General features: G+C 44.2%; 2 protein-coding genes across 2 annotated transcripts; both read left to right on the top strand.

Moving 5' to 3' along the window:
- The first annotated feature begins 10819 nt into the window (after positions 1-10819).
- LOC123117712 (non-specific lipid-transfer protein 2P-like) lies at positions 10820-11345 on the top strand. The gene has a single exon (XM_044538408.1). The coding sequence runs from the start codon at positions 10886-10888 to the stop codon at positions 11180-11182; it is 297 nt and encodes a 98-aa protein (XP_044394343.1). The 5' UTR covers positions 10820-10885; the 3' UTR covers positions 11183-11345.
- A 2603-nt stretch (positions 11346-13948) lies between these two features.
- On the top strand, positions 13949-14490 carry LOC123117711 (non-specific lipid-transfer protein 2P-like). The gene has a single exon (XM_044538406.1). It carries the CDS (start codon positions 14025-14027, stop codon positions 14307-14309), a length of 285 nt encoding a protein of 94 aa, XP_044394341.1. The 5' UTR covers positions 13949-14024; the 3' UTR covers positions 14310-14490.
- The last annotated feature ends 2217 nt before the right edge of the window (positions 14491-16707 follow it).

Genomic DNA, 16707 nt, shown 5'->3' with positions numbered 1-16707 from the left:
CCCCCCATGCGCATAGAACTAAGTTCTGCACCTGGGGGGCAGCTCCTAGTAATCGGAGTGACCCCTGCACCCTCCATCTCTTGCTCAGACTTATCCCACTTAGGCATTCCCACCGCATAGCCACCTGAACCCAGCCTATGGAACTGCGTCTTTTTTGCGGCATTGGCCTTGTTTTTTATCGACCGTTCCTTAGATATTTCTGAATCCTTGAATTTCACGAAACCGTCCCAGTGTTCTCTTTGCTTCTCCAGTGTTCCCGTGAATTCTGGAGTCTTTCTTTTTGGAGCAAGGTAGTTGGCCCATACAGTTTTCTTGTGGGTGTTGAATGCAATTGCCATCTTCTTAAGAGCAGCGCCCTTCACTTTGTCCACATCTGCTTTAGTGAAATAATCTGGTAGGGTGAAATGTTCCATCAGAGAATCCCAAAGGTCTTGTTTGGCTCTGTCGTCGACCCAAGTAACACCTGGACGTTTAGTCTTTGGCTCTTTCCATTCTTGAATGGAGATCGGGAGTTTGTCCTTCACAAGAACTCCGCACTGACGAGTCCACTTGTTTGCAATGTTCTTAGGCTTCAAGGGTTCGCCACTTGGTTTGACGGATTCGATGTTGTACTTTACACCATCCTTCAACAATCTGCTCGGGCCTCGCTTTGTCCTGCTGTCTGTAGAAGCAGATTTGCTCGATCCGGAGGGCTGAAAGAAGAAGATCGATTCATTCATATATCTTAAAATAAAAAAACATGTGATGATCACCAGATGCCTGCTTATATAAATATACCTCGCCAGTAGTCTTTGTTATTTGAAGATCAGCATTCTCTGTGTCATCATAATCAGAATCATAGTTCATGACTTCATTGGCTTGGTCATCGAGATCGAATATCTTTTCATCACCCTCTCCGGTATTGTTCAGATATTGGGAGCCGTCATCTACTTCATTCAGATCATCTAACCTGCCAGGGTTGCGTATGATGTCGAACAATTCCTCTTCTCTGTCTTTGCCAGTATTGTCCGTGATAGCTTTTACTTAACTAATACAGAAGAAATATAGAACAATTTAGTATTCAAATTACAATGCATGGATGCAATCAATAAGGAAAAACTGAATCATATAAATTAGCAATATATATGCATCGTCTCGATTAATATATAATCTCGAATATACATCATCGTCTCGAATAATATATATAATCTCGAATACATCGTCTCGAATATTATATATTGAATACATCACTGGCTAGGTACCTAATAAAGATCGAGTACTAAAGAAGAATCTAGGGCGCCACTCGCGGTTCCTGGGGTGCAGGAGGTGGTCACCCAAAGAGAAGGAACCATCACAGGATCATATCTCCGGTCATCTGCCCAAAGAACCTGCCAAGTAGTGGAGAACCTGACGTCCGTCCATAACAGCCATGTAGCGATGGACGTGCTCGTCTTCCTCCCTGACACGGCGACGCACCACCTCCGGCGGGGCCGGCTGCCTCTGCACCAAATGTAGCCCAAGCGAACGCCACCAAAGGAGATCAGGTTCGACGATGGGACCCGAGGCCGGGTTCCTCACCAAGCGGCGCGCCCCTCCAGGTAGCACCTCCCAGTGCCAGCCCGGCGGAGCCCAGTCCCGGACATGGGTCCTCTGAAGCATGACGTCGTCACGAATGGGTCGACGGCGAGGATGCAGGCCGGGCATATCATCGTGAACAAATACTATATGCCCGCAAAAAGTAACATTAGTCTAGCATTATATATGCAAATTCTAACAATTTGACATTAATCTAATTCATCTAACTAAAACTAATTCTAAAATTTCTAACATTTCTGATTATATAACTAACATTTCTAATATTTCTATAATAAAAAACAGAAAATTTGCTAACATTTTTATAAATATTTCTATAACTAAAAAACAGGAAACAATTATAACATTTCTAATATTTCTATAACTAAAAAATAGGAAAAATTTATAACATTTCTATATAACTAACATTTCTAAAAATATTTCTATAACTACAAAACAGAATAATTTCTAACATTTCTATAACTAAAAAACAGAAAAAAATTTCTATAATGTGTGTGTGTGTGTGAACATGGCGGCCGGGGTGAGCTCACCGGTGAGGCGACAACGGGGCGACGGGACGGGGCGGCGGCGACGGGGCGACGGGAAGGGGCGGCGACGACGGGGCGGCGACGACAGGGCGGGGCGCGGCGACAGGGTGGCCGGGGCGCGGGGACGGGGACGACGGGGACGGGGACGGCCAGGGCAGCGACGTCGACGGGGGCGGCGACGAGGGGCGGGGACAGCCGAGGTCGGCGACGAGGGGCGGGGGCGGCGACGTCGACGGGGACAGCGTCGTTCGGGGCAGGGCGGCGCGACGGAGGGAAGAAACAGAGAGGGAAAGTGATTTTTTTCAACTGTTGTATATATAGGATGGACCTTTAGTACCGGTTGGTGCCACGACCCGGTACTAAAGGTCTGTTTTGGCCAGGCCAAGCGGCGGGAAGCGCCCCCCTTTAGTACCGGGTGGTGGTACCAACCGATACTAAAGACCCCCACTTTAGTACCGGTTGGTGCCACGGCTCGGTACTAAAGGGGTGCGTTGGCGTAGTGCGGTGCGGCAAGTTTAGTCCCACCTCGCTAGTCGAAGGCCTACCGCACTGGTTTATAAGCCCTAGTGCGGTAGCTCTCTCGAGCTCCTCTCCTAAGCAAGCCTACTGGGCCTACCTGTTCAGTGCTGCCATGTGGGCCTACTGGGCCTTTGCGGGCCTGCATCCTGGCACAACAGAAGGTTGTGTTTCTAGTCGTATGCAGGCCGCTTTGGCCTAGTAGGCGGGCTTTTTTATTTTTTTCTTTATTTATTTTTGTTTTATTTATTTTTGAGTTGTTTTTTGCTGTATTTAGAGTTTCTTTCTGAATATTTTTGCTTTAGTTACAAAAAATTACAAACTTTCTATTAGTGCCGGTAGTTTTCAAATTTGAATAGTTTAAATTTTGAATTATTTGAAATTTGTGTGAATCACTAGTTTGTGAATAACTTAACTTTGAAAAAAGATTTTTCAGTGATTCTTTTTTCTTATGTTTAACATTATTGTGTTTTATCATTATATTCAATTTGGTAATGCTTAGGTTATTTAAAAAATGAAATGCCTTTGTAACAGATGAGTTTTCGTCTGAAACCCTAATACTTCGAAAGAGATAGTAAATGCATGAAAGAATTTGTTTGCACATAAAATTTCTTCGTGTTTCAAATGCCAAAACACATAACTACCCTAACTATTACAGAGATTCCCTCCTGGGTGTGAAACACAGAAGAAAGTGATGATAGTGAAGCCGATCACATCCCGGATCTTTGGGTGTGAAACTTTTTCTTCATGTGCGTCCCTTTGCACCGTAGCCATGGAAAATCTTCATCATTTAACTGGATGCTCGGGTCAATATTCACTGCGAATGGAGCAATTTCATCAAACTTTTCATAATCATCTGACATGTCTGTCTTGTCATCCACTCCCACGATGTTTCTTTTCCCTAAAAGAACTATGTGGCGCTTTGGCTCGTCGTATGATCCATTCGCTTCCTTATCTTTTCTTTTTCTCGGCCTGGTAGACATGTCTTTCACACAAAAAACCTGCGCCACATCATTGGCTAGGACGAATGGTTCTTCTGCATACGCAAGATTGTTGAGATCCACTGTTTTCATTCCGTACTGCGGGTCTTCCGTTACCCCGCCTCGTGTCATATTGACCCATTTGCACCGAAACAAAGGGACCTTCAAACCACCTGCATAGTTAAGTTCCCATATGTCCTCTATGTAACCATAATATGTTTTCTTTCCCGTGTTAGTTGTTGCATCAAAGCGGACACCACTGTTTTGGTTGGTGCTCTTCTTATCTTGGGCGATCGTGTAAAATGTATTCCCATTTATCTGGTACCCTTTGAAAGTCATTATATTCGAAGATGGTAACTGGGACAACGAGTATAGGTCATCTTCAATATCGCCATCGTGCATGGCACATTTCCGCAACCAACCGGCGAAAGTCCTCGTTTGTTCACGTGTAATCCAGTCGTCAGACTTCTCCGGGTGTTTGGAGTGTAGAAAATTCTTGTGTTCCTCCATATACGGAGCCACCAAGGCGGAATTCTGTAGAACTGTGTAGTGTGCTTCACTGAGAGAATGCCCGTCCATACATATTATTTGATCCCCTCCTAGCGTGCCTTTTCCATCCAGTCTGCCCTTATGCCGTGATTCAGGAACACCAATCGGCTTAAGGTTAGGAATAAAGTCAATACAAAACTTAATAACCTCCTCATTTTCATGGCCCTTCGCGATGCTTCCTTCTGGCCTAGCACGGTTATGAACATATTTCTTCAAGACTCCCATGAACCTCTCAAAGGGGAACATATTGTGTAGAAATACAGGACCCAAAATGTTAATCTCTTCGCAAAGGTGAACTAGGACGTGCGTCATGATTTTGAAGAAGGATGGTGGGAACACCAACTCAAATCTGACAAGACATTGCACCAAATCATTCTGTAACCTTGGTATGATTTCTGGATCGATTACCTTCTGAGAGATGGCATTGAGGAATGCACATAGCTTCACAATGGCTAATCGAACGTTTTCCGGTAGAAGCCCCCTCAATGCAACCGGAAGCAGTTGCGTCATAATCACGTGGCAGTCATGAGACTTTAGGTTCTGGAACTTTTTCTCTGCCATATTTATTATTCCCTTTATATTCGACGAGAAGCCAGATGGTACCTTCATGCTGAGCAGGCATTCAAAGAAGATTTCCTTCTCTTCTTTAGTAAGAGCGTAGCTGGCCTGACCCTGATATATGCCGTCTTTTCCGTGCATACGTTGCTGGTCCTCCCGTGCCTCTGGTGTATCTTTTGTCTTCCCATACACGCCCAAGAAGCCAAGCAGGGTCACGCAAAGATTCTTCATCACGTGCATCATGTCGATTGCGGAGCGGACCTCTAGGTCTTTCCAATAGGGCAGGTCCCAAAATATAGATTTCTTCTTCCACATGGGCGCGCGTCCGTCAGCGTCCTGCGGAACAGGTTGTCCGCCAGGACCCTTTCCAAAGATTACCTTCAAATCCTTGACCATATCATGTACATCAGCACCAGTACGGTGGCGAGGCTTTGTCCGGTGATCCGCCTCACCTTTGAAATGCTTGCATGCCTGCTCGGAAGAAATCGACGATGTCCCAGGTACACATTCTTCCTACAACTCTCCAAATATATACTGTCAGTATCATCCAAACAGTGTGTGAATCCACGGTATCCCTTGTTTGTCTGTCCTGAAAGGTTACTGAGAGCAGGCCAATCATTGATGGTCATGAACAGCAACGCCTTTAGGTCAAATTCTTCCTGTCCGTGCTCATCCCACGCACGTACACATGTTCCATTCCACAGCTGTAATAGTTCTTCAACTAATGGCCTTAGGTACACATCAATGTCGTTGCCGGGTTGCTTAGGGCCTTATGAGCACTTGCATCATAATGAACTTCCGCTTCATGCACAACCAAGGAGGAAGATTATACAAACATAGAGTCACAGGCCACGTGCTATGGTTGCTGCTCTGCTCCCCAAAAGGATTAATACCGTCTGCGCTTAGACCAAACCATACGTTCCTTGGGTCACCTGCAAACTCCTCCCTGTACTTTCTCTCAATTTTTCTCCACTGCGAACCGTCAGCGGGTACTCTCAACTTTCCGTCTTTCTTACGGTATTCTCTGTGCCACCACATCGCCTTCGCATGCTCTTTGTTTTGAAACAAACGTTTCAACCGTGGTATTATAGGAGCATACCACATCACCTTGGCAGGAATCTTCTTCCTGGGGCGCTCGCCCTCGACATCACCAGGGTCATCGCGACTGATCTTATAACGCAATGCACCACATACCGGGCAAGCGTTCAAATCCTCGTACGCACCGCGGTAGAGGATGCGGTCATTAGGGCATGCATGTATCTTCTGCACCTCTAACCCTAGAGGGCAAACAACCTTCTTTGCTTCATACGTACTCTCAGGCAATTCGTTGTCCTTTGGAAGCAGATTCTTTATCATTACCAGTAACTTTCCAAATCCCTTGTCAGATACACCATTCTCTGCCTTCCATTGCAGCAATTCCAGTGTGGTGCCCAACTTTTTTTTGTCAGCTTCGCAATTCGGGTACAACAATTTCTTGTGATCCTCTAACATGCGCTGCAACTTCTTCCTCTCCAAATCACTTGCACAGTTTCTCTTTGCATCGGCAATGGCCCGACCTAGATCATCAGCGGGCTCATCTGATGCCTCTTCTTCAGCTTGTTCCCGCATTGCCGGCTCAGCTTCTTCCTCCATTGTTGTATCATCGTATTCAGGGAACCCATGGCCAGGATAGATGTCGTCGTCCTCTTCTTCTTCATTGTCTTCCATCATAACCCCTCTTTCTCCGTGTTTGGTCCAAACATTATAGTGGGGCATGAAACCGGACTCAAATAGGTGGACGTGAATGGTTCTTGACATAGAGTAATTGCGACCATTGTTACAGCCAGCACATGGACAAGGCATAAAACCATCCGCCCGCTTGTTTGCCTCAGCGGCAAGGAGAAAAGTATGCACTCCATTAATGAACCTGGGAGAGCATCGGTCATCATACAACCATTGTCAGCTCATATCTTCATTATACACAACACCGAATAGACCAAATTAATACAAGTTCATACATAAAGTTCATACATAAAGTTCATATACAACACTTAATTAAATGCAACAAATAACTCTCTAGCTAAAGAATTTAAATGCAACAACAAATGCGATCAAAATTGCAACTAAGGTAACAATTGATCCTACAGCATAATGATACCAAGCCACACTATCAATGACATATTTTCTAATCTTTCTAATCTTCAACCTCATTTTCTCCATCTTGATCTTGTGATCATCGACGACATCGGCAACATGCAACTCCAATTCCATCTTCTCCCCCTCAATTCTTTTCAATTTTTCTTTCAAATACTCGTTTTCTCTTTCAACTAAATTTAACCTCTCGACAATAGGGTCGGTTGGAATTTTCGGTTCACATACCTCCTAGATAAAAATATCTATGTCAACTTGATGGGCATAATTTGTCATAAACACAAAATGCAACAACTAGTTTTAAAAGAGAATATACCACATCCGAATCATAACAAGGACGAGGGGCGATGGGGACGGATATCAAAACCATGGCACTATATATAACAAACAACGTACGGGTAAGACAATTATACGAGTAACTATATATCCAAATCACACAAACATCAATTTGGTAATGTAAAACATTCATGAACAAGAGCCTCACCAAAAGGTGGTGCCGGCGACGGGACGGTGCGGGCGATCGACGGTGGTTACGACGGAGATTTAGAAGGCACTAAGTAAACCACACCTACATATGCAAACTAAGTGTTATTTTTGACCTCAAATTGCATATAAATCAAATACTAGCAAATATAATTCCTCCCAAATTAATCACTATACAAAGCATTGCAAGAGCTAATCTAGCAATGAGAGTTGAAAGGACAAAGTTGCTAACCTTTGTGATCATTTGAATGGATGGGGGCCTTCAAATCTTGACAAATTTTGGGAAAAATTTGTGAGGAGCTCGAGGAAGAGAGGGGAAGAACAGAGGAAAGTGAGGGGAAAGGGGAAGAACAGAGTGGCTCGGGTGGACGAAGGGTTTATGTACGTCGACCTTTAGTAGCGGTTCGTGGCACGAACCGGTACTAAAGGTGCTGGACGGGCCCCGGACTGACAACATCCTTCCACCACTCTCTTTAGTATCGGTTCGTGCCACGAACCGGTACTAATGAGAGCGGCCGGCTAGCCGTTGGAACCGGCACTAATGGACACATTAGTGCCGGCTCAAAATCAAACCGACACTAATGTGTCTCAGATTTGCCCCTTTTTCTACTAGTGGAGTGGTGGAGAAACAGTAAGAGATGTGGGACGCGTGCATGCTAGAACCTGCTGGGCTGCATGACACTGCGGGAGAAAGTGGGCCAGATGGCATGATCGAGGTGGCTTCATGGTGTTGCCCGCGGCAACATCCTCAGCGGCAGTGCGCCCCCGTCCGATTTGGTCAACATGGTCAATGACATGTAGCACTTTGCCCTCTCGTCCTGCCTCGTAGTTGTCCCTGTCTTGACATCGACGTTGTCCACGACCACAACAAAATCGATGACATTGTTTTCCCACACCAACATCAGCCTTTGAACCTCTAGGTATGTACAGTCGTACAATATCCACGTTGGTCTGGGTTTTGCGGAAGAAATCAAGCAAGGGAAGAAAAAAAAGTCATGAATCCTCGTCAGGTGATGAGGTCGTTCCTATTTATTAGAAGAACTCGTGTGAGAAGGACATGTTATGAGGGAATGAAGCGATGCCTTCTGCTGTTACTCCTAGACTTGTTTCCTGAAGAAGTTGAATATCGACGAGATAGTGGGGATGTGAACAGCCAACCATTTGTGCTGCTTCTTTTTGCATGAAGGAGATAATGAACTCATGGTTAGTAAATTGAAGCAAATAAAATGAAATGAAAACATAAGTGATGACATGGCATCATGGTAGAGCAGGGAAATTCAATAGTTTAATTGCATGCTTGCCGAGATGGCGTGATAGCTTGGTTGACATGTGTACATGTCAAGATAAATAGAGTAGCGGGGATGACTCTCTTACTGCGCGGTGCTGCGGTAACTTTATTAAAAAATGCGTAAGTAGTTGTTAAAAATAATTAAATCTAATGAAAATAAAGTATAAGCTTGAAAATCAATAGGAGAAAGTGTCTACAAATAGAATACAAACTTTTGAATTGTAGTTAAAAATGTTACTTCGAACAAAAATATGAAGGATGACTAACATGAATATATGATATGGCAGCGTTACATGCATAGACTAATGCAAAAATAATTTTAATTTATAAGTTAAATGCATGACTCTCTTATGTGGAAGATTTTGCATGGCATAGTGGGAGAGAAGACTTAAATATATTGCTAAGTGGGACGTTGAGGTGGACACTTTGTTGAGAGAGTTGGGACCAACTTTTTAAGAATACTAGATGATTCCCCGCGCGTTGCTGCGGGATTTTTTTGCTAAAATTTATAACGTGGAGAAATAAACCATGTAAAAAATAGTAACTTGCCCGTGCATCAAAATATTCCCATTTTCTGGGGAAAACATATCTTTTGAAAGGATGTGCATACAAAACCATTGCTTTCATCAAATAGTAACAATAGTATTTTGAAAACAAAAGAGGCCTTTCAATGATAACACTTGACTGTTATATACATAAAAGTAGTGCAACAGAATCAGCAATGCTAGAGTCAAATGTAAAAGGAATAAATTTATGTTGGATCCATGTATGTGCAATTATCTTGTTCCCTAAGTTGAATATCATCAAAATGCAGGTAATTCATTAACTATCCTCTAGAACAAAGGAGACAACCAAATGTTGCCACATACACAAAAACTTGTATAAATGAACTTAAAACCTACCAATTCAGCAAACCCAACAGTCGCTAACCTTCAAAACTCTCAAGAACAAAGAAAGTACCAATTTGAGATGCGAACTAATGGATAACAATATGGCACAAATCAAAAGCCAGACAAAGGAAAAATTATTCCAACAGAAACTATGTATCTTTTCGGTGGGACTTTGAATATACGATGATGAAGGCCTTCAACCTGAAAGGAGGATGAACATTAAGTCAGCATCGGACTTACTAAATAAGACGTAGAAGAATCCATCTACAAATGAGACTTCATCCATCAATCCATGGTGCTTGGCTCAATACCCGCACATCTCAGTCACCATGCAACAGTTGGAACCGGGGACATCAAAATAATGGAAGAGTGGCATAAGCAGCTCCGCGGGACCTTCGCTGTCCCCACTTGTAAGCTTATCATCAATAGGACGGAGCAGCTTGATGGCTTTCTCCCTGTTGTAGAGTTAGCTCACCAAAAAACGCCACCATTGCCATGCTAGAAGCTTGACCAAGAGGTCTTTTAATGCACACCTCAATGGGATGTTCGGCCCAAACAGAAGCTGCAACATAGCGCAAAACTACCCTACCAAAGAATGACCTGAACCAAAGCGATGTCCCAAATATCAAAATCCATCGCTGTGCATGCGACGAGCAAACAAGACGATGCCTTCATGAAGGAAAACAACGCCGTGACACACAAGCTTTGTGTATTCAGAAAAAAGGCTATGATTCAGTGCTCTTATATTTTTCTTAAGCAAATATCCCGCCAATTCCATCGTCAATAAAGATTTTTTTTAAAGGAGGAATACCCTGGCCTGTGACCTCCGCATCAAGTGATGCACATCAATAAAGACTATGAATTAATCCATTTATCTAGGAGTATCTATCATGCAAGACACTAGCGCGTTTGGACGTTTCGCATCACCTACCTTTGGATGCCTCGCATGAATGAAGTCGTGTCGTCCGCTAGCTTCCGCCTACCACCCACGGAGCAGAGCCAGCGGGCAACCAACACACCGGCCAACTACCCACTGGAGTTGAATGGAGGACGTCCAAAGTGTGCCCGTAAACCATTCTGCTGACCGTAGTCATGGCGAGCTGGTGCAATTCAGTGCATGCTCTAGGGTAGAGTGCAGTGATGGACGTCGTCGCATTTCACTTATTGCCCCTGCATCTTTAATCGCTCACCTGCTCCGTCGGCGGCGATGGCCGCGTACGCTCCCTACGTGTCGCCGCATGGCATGCACATGGCCGGCTGGGGCCACGGCCGGCAGTGCGTGGCCAGCTATAAATACCCCAGGAGCTCCTAGATCCATCTCCCACACAACTACCAGTACACTCCACTCCCATCACACACACAGACACGCCTGCAAGAGCGAGAGCGTGAACCATGGCGTCCATGGGGAAGAAGCAGAAGCAGGTGGCGGCGACGCTGATGCTGGCGCTGGTGGTGCTGGCGGCGGCGCCGGGCGGGGCACGCGCGGCGTGCCAGGCGTCGCAGCTGGCGGTGTGCGCTTCGGCCATCCTGTCCGGGGCCAAGCCGAGCGGCGAGTGCTGCGGCAACCTGCGGGCGCAGCAGGGGTGCTTCTGCCAGTACGCCAAGGACCCCAACTACGGGCAGTACATCCGCAGCCCCCACGCGCGCGACACCCTCCACTCCTGCGGCCTCGCCGTCCCGCACTGCTAGGCACCATCCACGTACATATGGCTGAGCTAGCTAGATCTGCCTCAGTGACCATGAGAGCGTCAGACTATAGCTAGCCTAGCTGAGTGCGTGTTGTTGCGTCTATGAACGCATGTGGTTCGACTTTGATGATGCTGGAATGAATAAAATGTTGGGTGATGATCTACGGCGGCCAGGTTGCTTTCTTCCTGGCTGCAGCCCTACGATGAAATTTGTGTTGCCCGTACGTCGAGCAGAGTTATTCTTTTTGTACCGATGCGATCTGGGCGGCTGCTACGATGAAAGACCTCCGCCGATCGACCGCCGTGTCACCGGTGGCTTAGCTTCCGTGCATCTGTGCGGGACCCTCAACCGCGATAAAATTTCTGCTCTGTCGCTGTATGCTTTGTAATCAATCAAAATCAGGCGAGGAGTAAATTCCTCTCTTTTTCTTTGCGAATGGAGAAACTCGTAGTATTCCTCTTTTTTTTTTTTTTTTTTTTTTTTTTACGAATTGGACCAACGAGTCGCTACCGCTCGGGTGCACAAGTGAGCAAGTCAGGGATCATATGCGCCGTTTGGTTTTTACCACAGCTGTGAATGGAGTACATAGAAATGCTTGTGGCCCTCTGCATGCACCATAACTCTTTTTCAAGAAACAACGGGGAGGGGAATGATCGCATGTATTCTTTCTCTATATCCTGTTCAAAATAGTTTTATTTTATTAATTGTAAGAGAATTTATTATAAATCTTTTCTAAATCAAACGAATGCCTTTTTATTTCTTTAGTAATATTTTAATTCAGAGCGAGAAGATCTCCGAAACAAGACCAACCGTGGATATAAACATGAACCCATTTTTATTTTAGTGGTGGTATCGTATTTGAAATCAGTTAAAAAAATTACTATTTCAATTGTATTAGAAATCATTTTCACATATTTAAAAAAATCATTTAGTAGATTAAGAATTATTGGATCCAAACACTGAAATAAACAGTTTTGGATAATATGAATGAGTTTCAAACAGAAAAATATGTTCATATATTAAAAATATAAGTTTACACACTGAAATAAGAAACTTCAGAAAATATTAATAAATTTCATAAACAAATTATATGTTTCATATACTTAAAATATCAGTTTCAAAAACTCAAATAAGCAGTTTAATAAATGTAAATCAGTTTCACTGGTTGTAAAATTCAGCATCACATTTGTAGAAAATTCACTTTAACACATTGACAAATAAATTCACGTATTGAAACAACCTATCTCACATATTCAACAAAAAAAATGTTCCAGGGATTATAAATATAAGTATCACAGACTAAAGTAAGCAGCTTCCCAAATTGTAAATCACTTTCACTAGCCAAAAAAATGAGTTTCACATTTTTGAAATAAACTGTATATAAGATTTAGAGAAAATCAGTTGCTTATGTTAAAAATATGTTTCAAGCATTGAAACAGAAAATCCGTGTCGCGGATTCAAAATATTAATTTCACACACTGAAAAGAAGCAGCTTGAAAAATTCTAAATCAGTTTCACTCACCGAAAATTTTAGTTTCACTTCAACAAAGAACCCCGTTTCACATATTTGAAGAAAATCAATTTCATAGGGTAAAACAAATATATTTCACAATGTGAAACAACATATTTCACACATTTGAAGAAAAAAAATTCATTTTTACAAGTTGAAAAATATCAATTTCACACATTGAAATAAGCAGCTTCCAAAATTAATGACAAAATGGCGAAAGTGGGGAATCGACACTTGGATTCGTAAAAATCTTGGACTTGCGCAAAATCTTGTATGGGTTCGACCTTGAATCTACAAAGCATGTGTCCCATTAATCCTCCCCCTCCCCCTCCGAAATCCTATTTGACGCGTCTAGGCAAATTTCTACAGGGCACCCACTACCCCCTAGCTATGCACTAAGTTGGGAGTCGACCGATGTTATCTTCCCCCCACTGGTTTTGTGAACCTTGTAGAAGGTTCCCTTTGGTTTTTTGGGCTGGATTTTCTTTGGTCATGTTTTCATCGACTTTTTTGATTTATGTCGAGCTTTTTAAAAATACAGAGTTATATTAACTAAAAGAAAAAACATTGTTCTTACAATCTCGCAAGGCCACGCTCAAGGCGCAGGTTGGCACTATACCTTGCATAAATCCACCACACAACTCTCTACGTCCAAATTGTGCAAGACTACGTGCTAAACCATTAACCTTTCTTCTACTTTGCAAACTTCAACTGCTGGATTTCCTTGTCCGATAGTGTGAAATTTCCAACTTTGTTTTTTGTTTTTCTTTCTGTTTGTTTTTCTTTATCTTAACCTTTTTAATTTTTGTTTCTTTTTTCCTTTTGTTCCATTTTAAGCCTCATGATTTTTTTCAATTATTTGAATTTTTTGCCAAAACCATGATTTTTTTAAATTCACATCTTTTTTGAAAATCATGAACCTTTTTCAAATTCACGATATTTTTTCCGATTTTCAAATCCTTGGCAGCACCGAGCGGGCAGCCAACATGGACGAACTACTCGGCTGACCTCTACCGACTGGATTTGAATGCACTAGGTACGTCCATACTACTTCATAAGTGTAGCCATGCATGCATGCATCAACCTTTTTGCTGACCCTAGTCATGGCGAACTGCTACTGCATGCAGTTCAGTAACTAGCCGGCTCGCGGCAGGTGGGTTGTTAATTAGCTAGGTTGCCAGCCGTCGAGCTCGGAGTCTCGGACGGTGCGTGGCCGCCTATAAATACCCCGGCCGGGAGTCCCTAGATCCATGTCCACACCACCATTGCACCACTCCATCACACTCAACACCTGACACTGCGAGAGTGAGGAGTAGACCAAGGACGACGGCCATGGCGATGAGGAAGGAGGTCCTCCTGGCGGCCATGATGCTGGCGCTGGTGGTGGCGGCGCCGGGCGGGGCGCATGCGGCGTGCGAGGTGGGGCAGCTGACGGTGTGCATGCCGGCGATCACCACCGGCGCCAAGCCAAGTGAGGCGTGCTGCGGCAGCCTCCGCGCGCAGCAGGCGTGCTTCTGCCAGTACGCCAAGGACCCCTCCCTCGGCGCCTACATCAGGAGCCCCCACGCGCGCGAGACCCTCGTCTCCTGCGGCCTCGCCGTCCCGCACTGCAGCTAGGCGCCAGCTCGCCTAGCGCGTATGGCTCAGCTATAGGTAGGCCACCTCCGTCCATGAGAGACGAGAGACTATAGCTTAGCCTAGCTGAGTGCGTGATGCGTCCATGCACGCATGCTGTTCCTGATGCTGCAATAAAATGTTGGGTGATCGATGTGCTGAATAAAATGACTTTAATTTCCTACCTTCTCCTCTGTTTGCTCGCTCCATCTTCACTTGCTTTAAACTTTTTAACCAAAATCACGTAAAAGAATTCCCTCGATCCAAACTAATTGTTGCAGCTCTAGTACAACTTTAGTTGAATCGGAGGGAGTACCCACAAATAAATCAGTACACATTGCAGCAGAAAACATGACATACTCTACAAGCTAGTAAGTCTGTTGCTTTCAACGGGACGATCGAGAGGACTATCACACCAGAGGGACACATCTGTTATCACTACTGTTAGCCTACCATTTGAAAAAATTGGGCACTATAGCCGAGTGCAGCTCAGTGCGTGCGTCCACACCATGCATACGGTACGCAAGTACTCCATCGTGTGTTGGAATAAGATGACGATGACAATCGACGGCAAAAATCCTGCAAAAAAAACTTGTTTTTTCTATTAGCAAAGGCCTCCCACTTTGATTTCGTATAAAAAAACCATTTGATTTTTTTTACAAACTACCACCTCCAGACCTAAACCACGCCCAAAAGCAAACAAAAACTCCAGACTTCAAAAATACGCACACACGAAAACCTTGTGTTGAAACTTTCATCAGATCGATTGAGCTGTCTCACACACTGCCGTACGTGCACAATGCATGTCCAGCCTCTTCTTGATATGGTGCAGATCATGTTGCCAAATGAAGGCCCATGTATATATGTGCTACCGCGCTGGGGGGAATTTTTGATGCTTCCACCATGAGGATTGGGGCATGAGGATTAGGGCTACCAGGCCATCAAAAAGGCAGGATTAGGTGCAGACCATGTTGCCAAATGAAAGACCCACTTATCTGGTAATACCATGGTGGCAATTTAGATACTTCCACTATGAGGATTTGGAGCTATTAGGACATCTCCAACGTGGATGATCAAACGGACGCTCCCAAATTTTCCGTCGACAGGCACAGGCGTGTTCGCAGACATCAGGTCAGGGGCGGACATCAAACCATGCCCTCCCTTTTCTTATACTCTAGATATTAAATATAATTGAAGATAAATGCCACAATGCATCAATAACTCAATATGATCAACCATGCCCTCCCTTTTTTTCCTGCAAATCTGAAGATGCATTTGGAGAAATTGCTCAAACGCCGCCATTCTACGCTGCAAGCCAGACATGTTCATCCATCCGTTGAAAAATCCAGACCCTAGAGAACTGGTTCAAGAATGATGGTGGACTTTATATGATGACCCTTGTACTACACTTGTTGAGCAGAAAGTTCTTTCATTTCTAGTGCATGCAATCCAGGGATCCAAGCATACCTGGAAATTGGCTTGATTCTCTAAGTGCCATCAACCTTGTTGTTTCTTTGACATTTGGTTATCTCAAGTACTTGGTCCACATCACACAAAAGAAGTACTCCGGTCCAAACACCTTGACCGTTGCAGCAGCAAATCTAAACATGACATCCAAGCATGTGCTCTCAGACATCCGGAGGTAGTCATCCCACTGAACTGCAGCTGTGCCATGCGCAAGCATCCTTATAGCAGTCATGCACTTATGGAGATCATGGAACCCAATGCGGCTAATGATATCCTTGTTCAGCTTAAAGTAAACATCATAGGCCCTGTCAACTTCCACGATGCGCAAGAACAATGGTCGCCGTTCGGAGCAAAGTAGTCCTCGTAGAGGTCATTATGCCTCGTGTCGGATGTCAATTCAACATTCGATGTGCCTTTATTGGACCCCGTGAAGTAGAGAACATGTTCCTCCGTGCTTTGTTTCCTCAAGAATCCTCCTTACTGCTGTTGTTTCATCTCATCTTCGTCATCCGACGAAGAAAAATCTACGAACCCGGTGTATAAGTTCCCCTCGTTCGAATACATCATGTTTGCCTCAAAGTGAACAAATATGGCATCCCTTGGATTAAATTAGTTGAGAATTCCACTATTAGCTTGACATGCCCCGATCACTTGTGCCCGATTACTCTTTTTGGGGCAAAGATTGGTAAATCTCCTAAATATCTATAAGACAGATGGTACTAACTCTGCCAACTCTATGGATGCTACGCATGAGCACTGGATAGTGGATATTTTTAGCCAGGCTTAGCCACTTTTACTCTTTTTCTTTGGACAATCACTAGTTAGTAAGAGCCATGCTCTCTTCCCAGGATCTCCATGGCAATTTCCATTTACCCTCTCAGAGGAAGCTTTTTTTCAATCCAACCTTATGCATGACTTGAGAGATGGGTTCTCC

Source organism: Triticum aestivum, chromosome 5B (genome assembly GCF_018294505.1).
Source record: "Triticum aestivum cultivar Chinese Spring chromosome 5B, IWGSC CS RefSeq v2.1, whole genome shotgun sequence".
Lineage (NCBI taxonomy): Eukaryota > Viridiplantae > Streptophyta > Magnoliopsida > Poales > Poaceae > Triticum > Triticum aestivum.
Note: the sequence above shows the minus strand (reverse complement) of the source record. Positions and strands in the feature narration are given on the sequence as shown.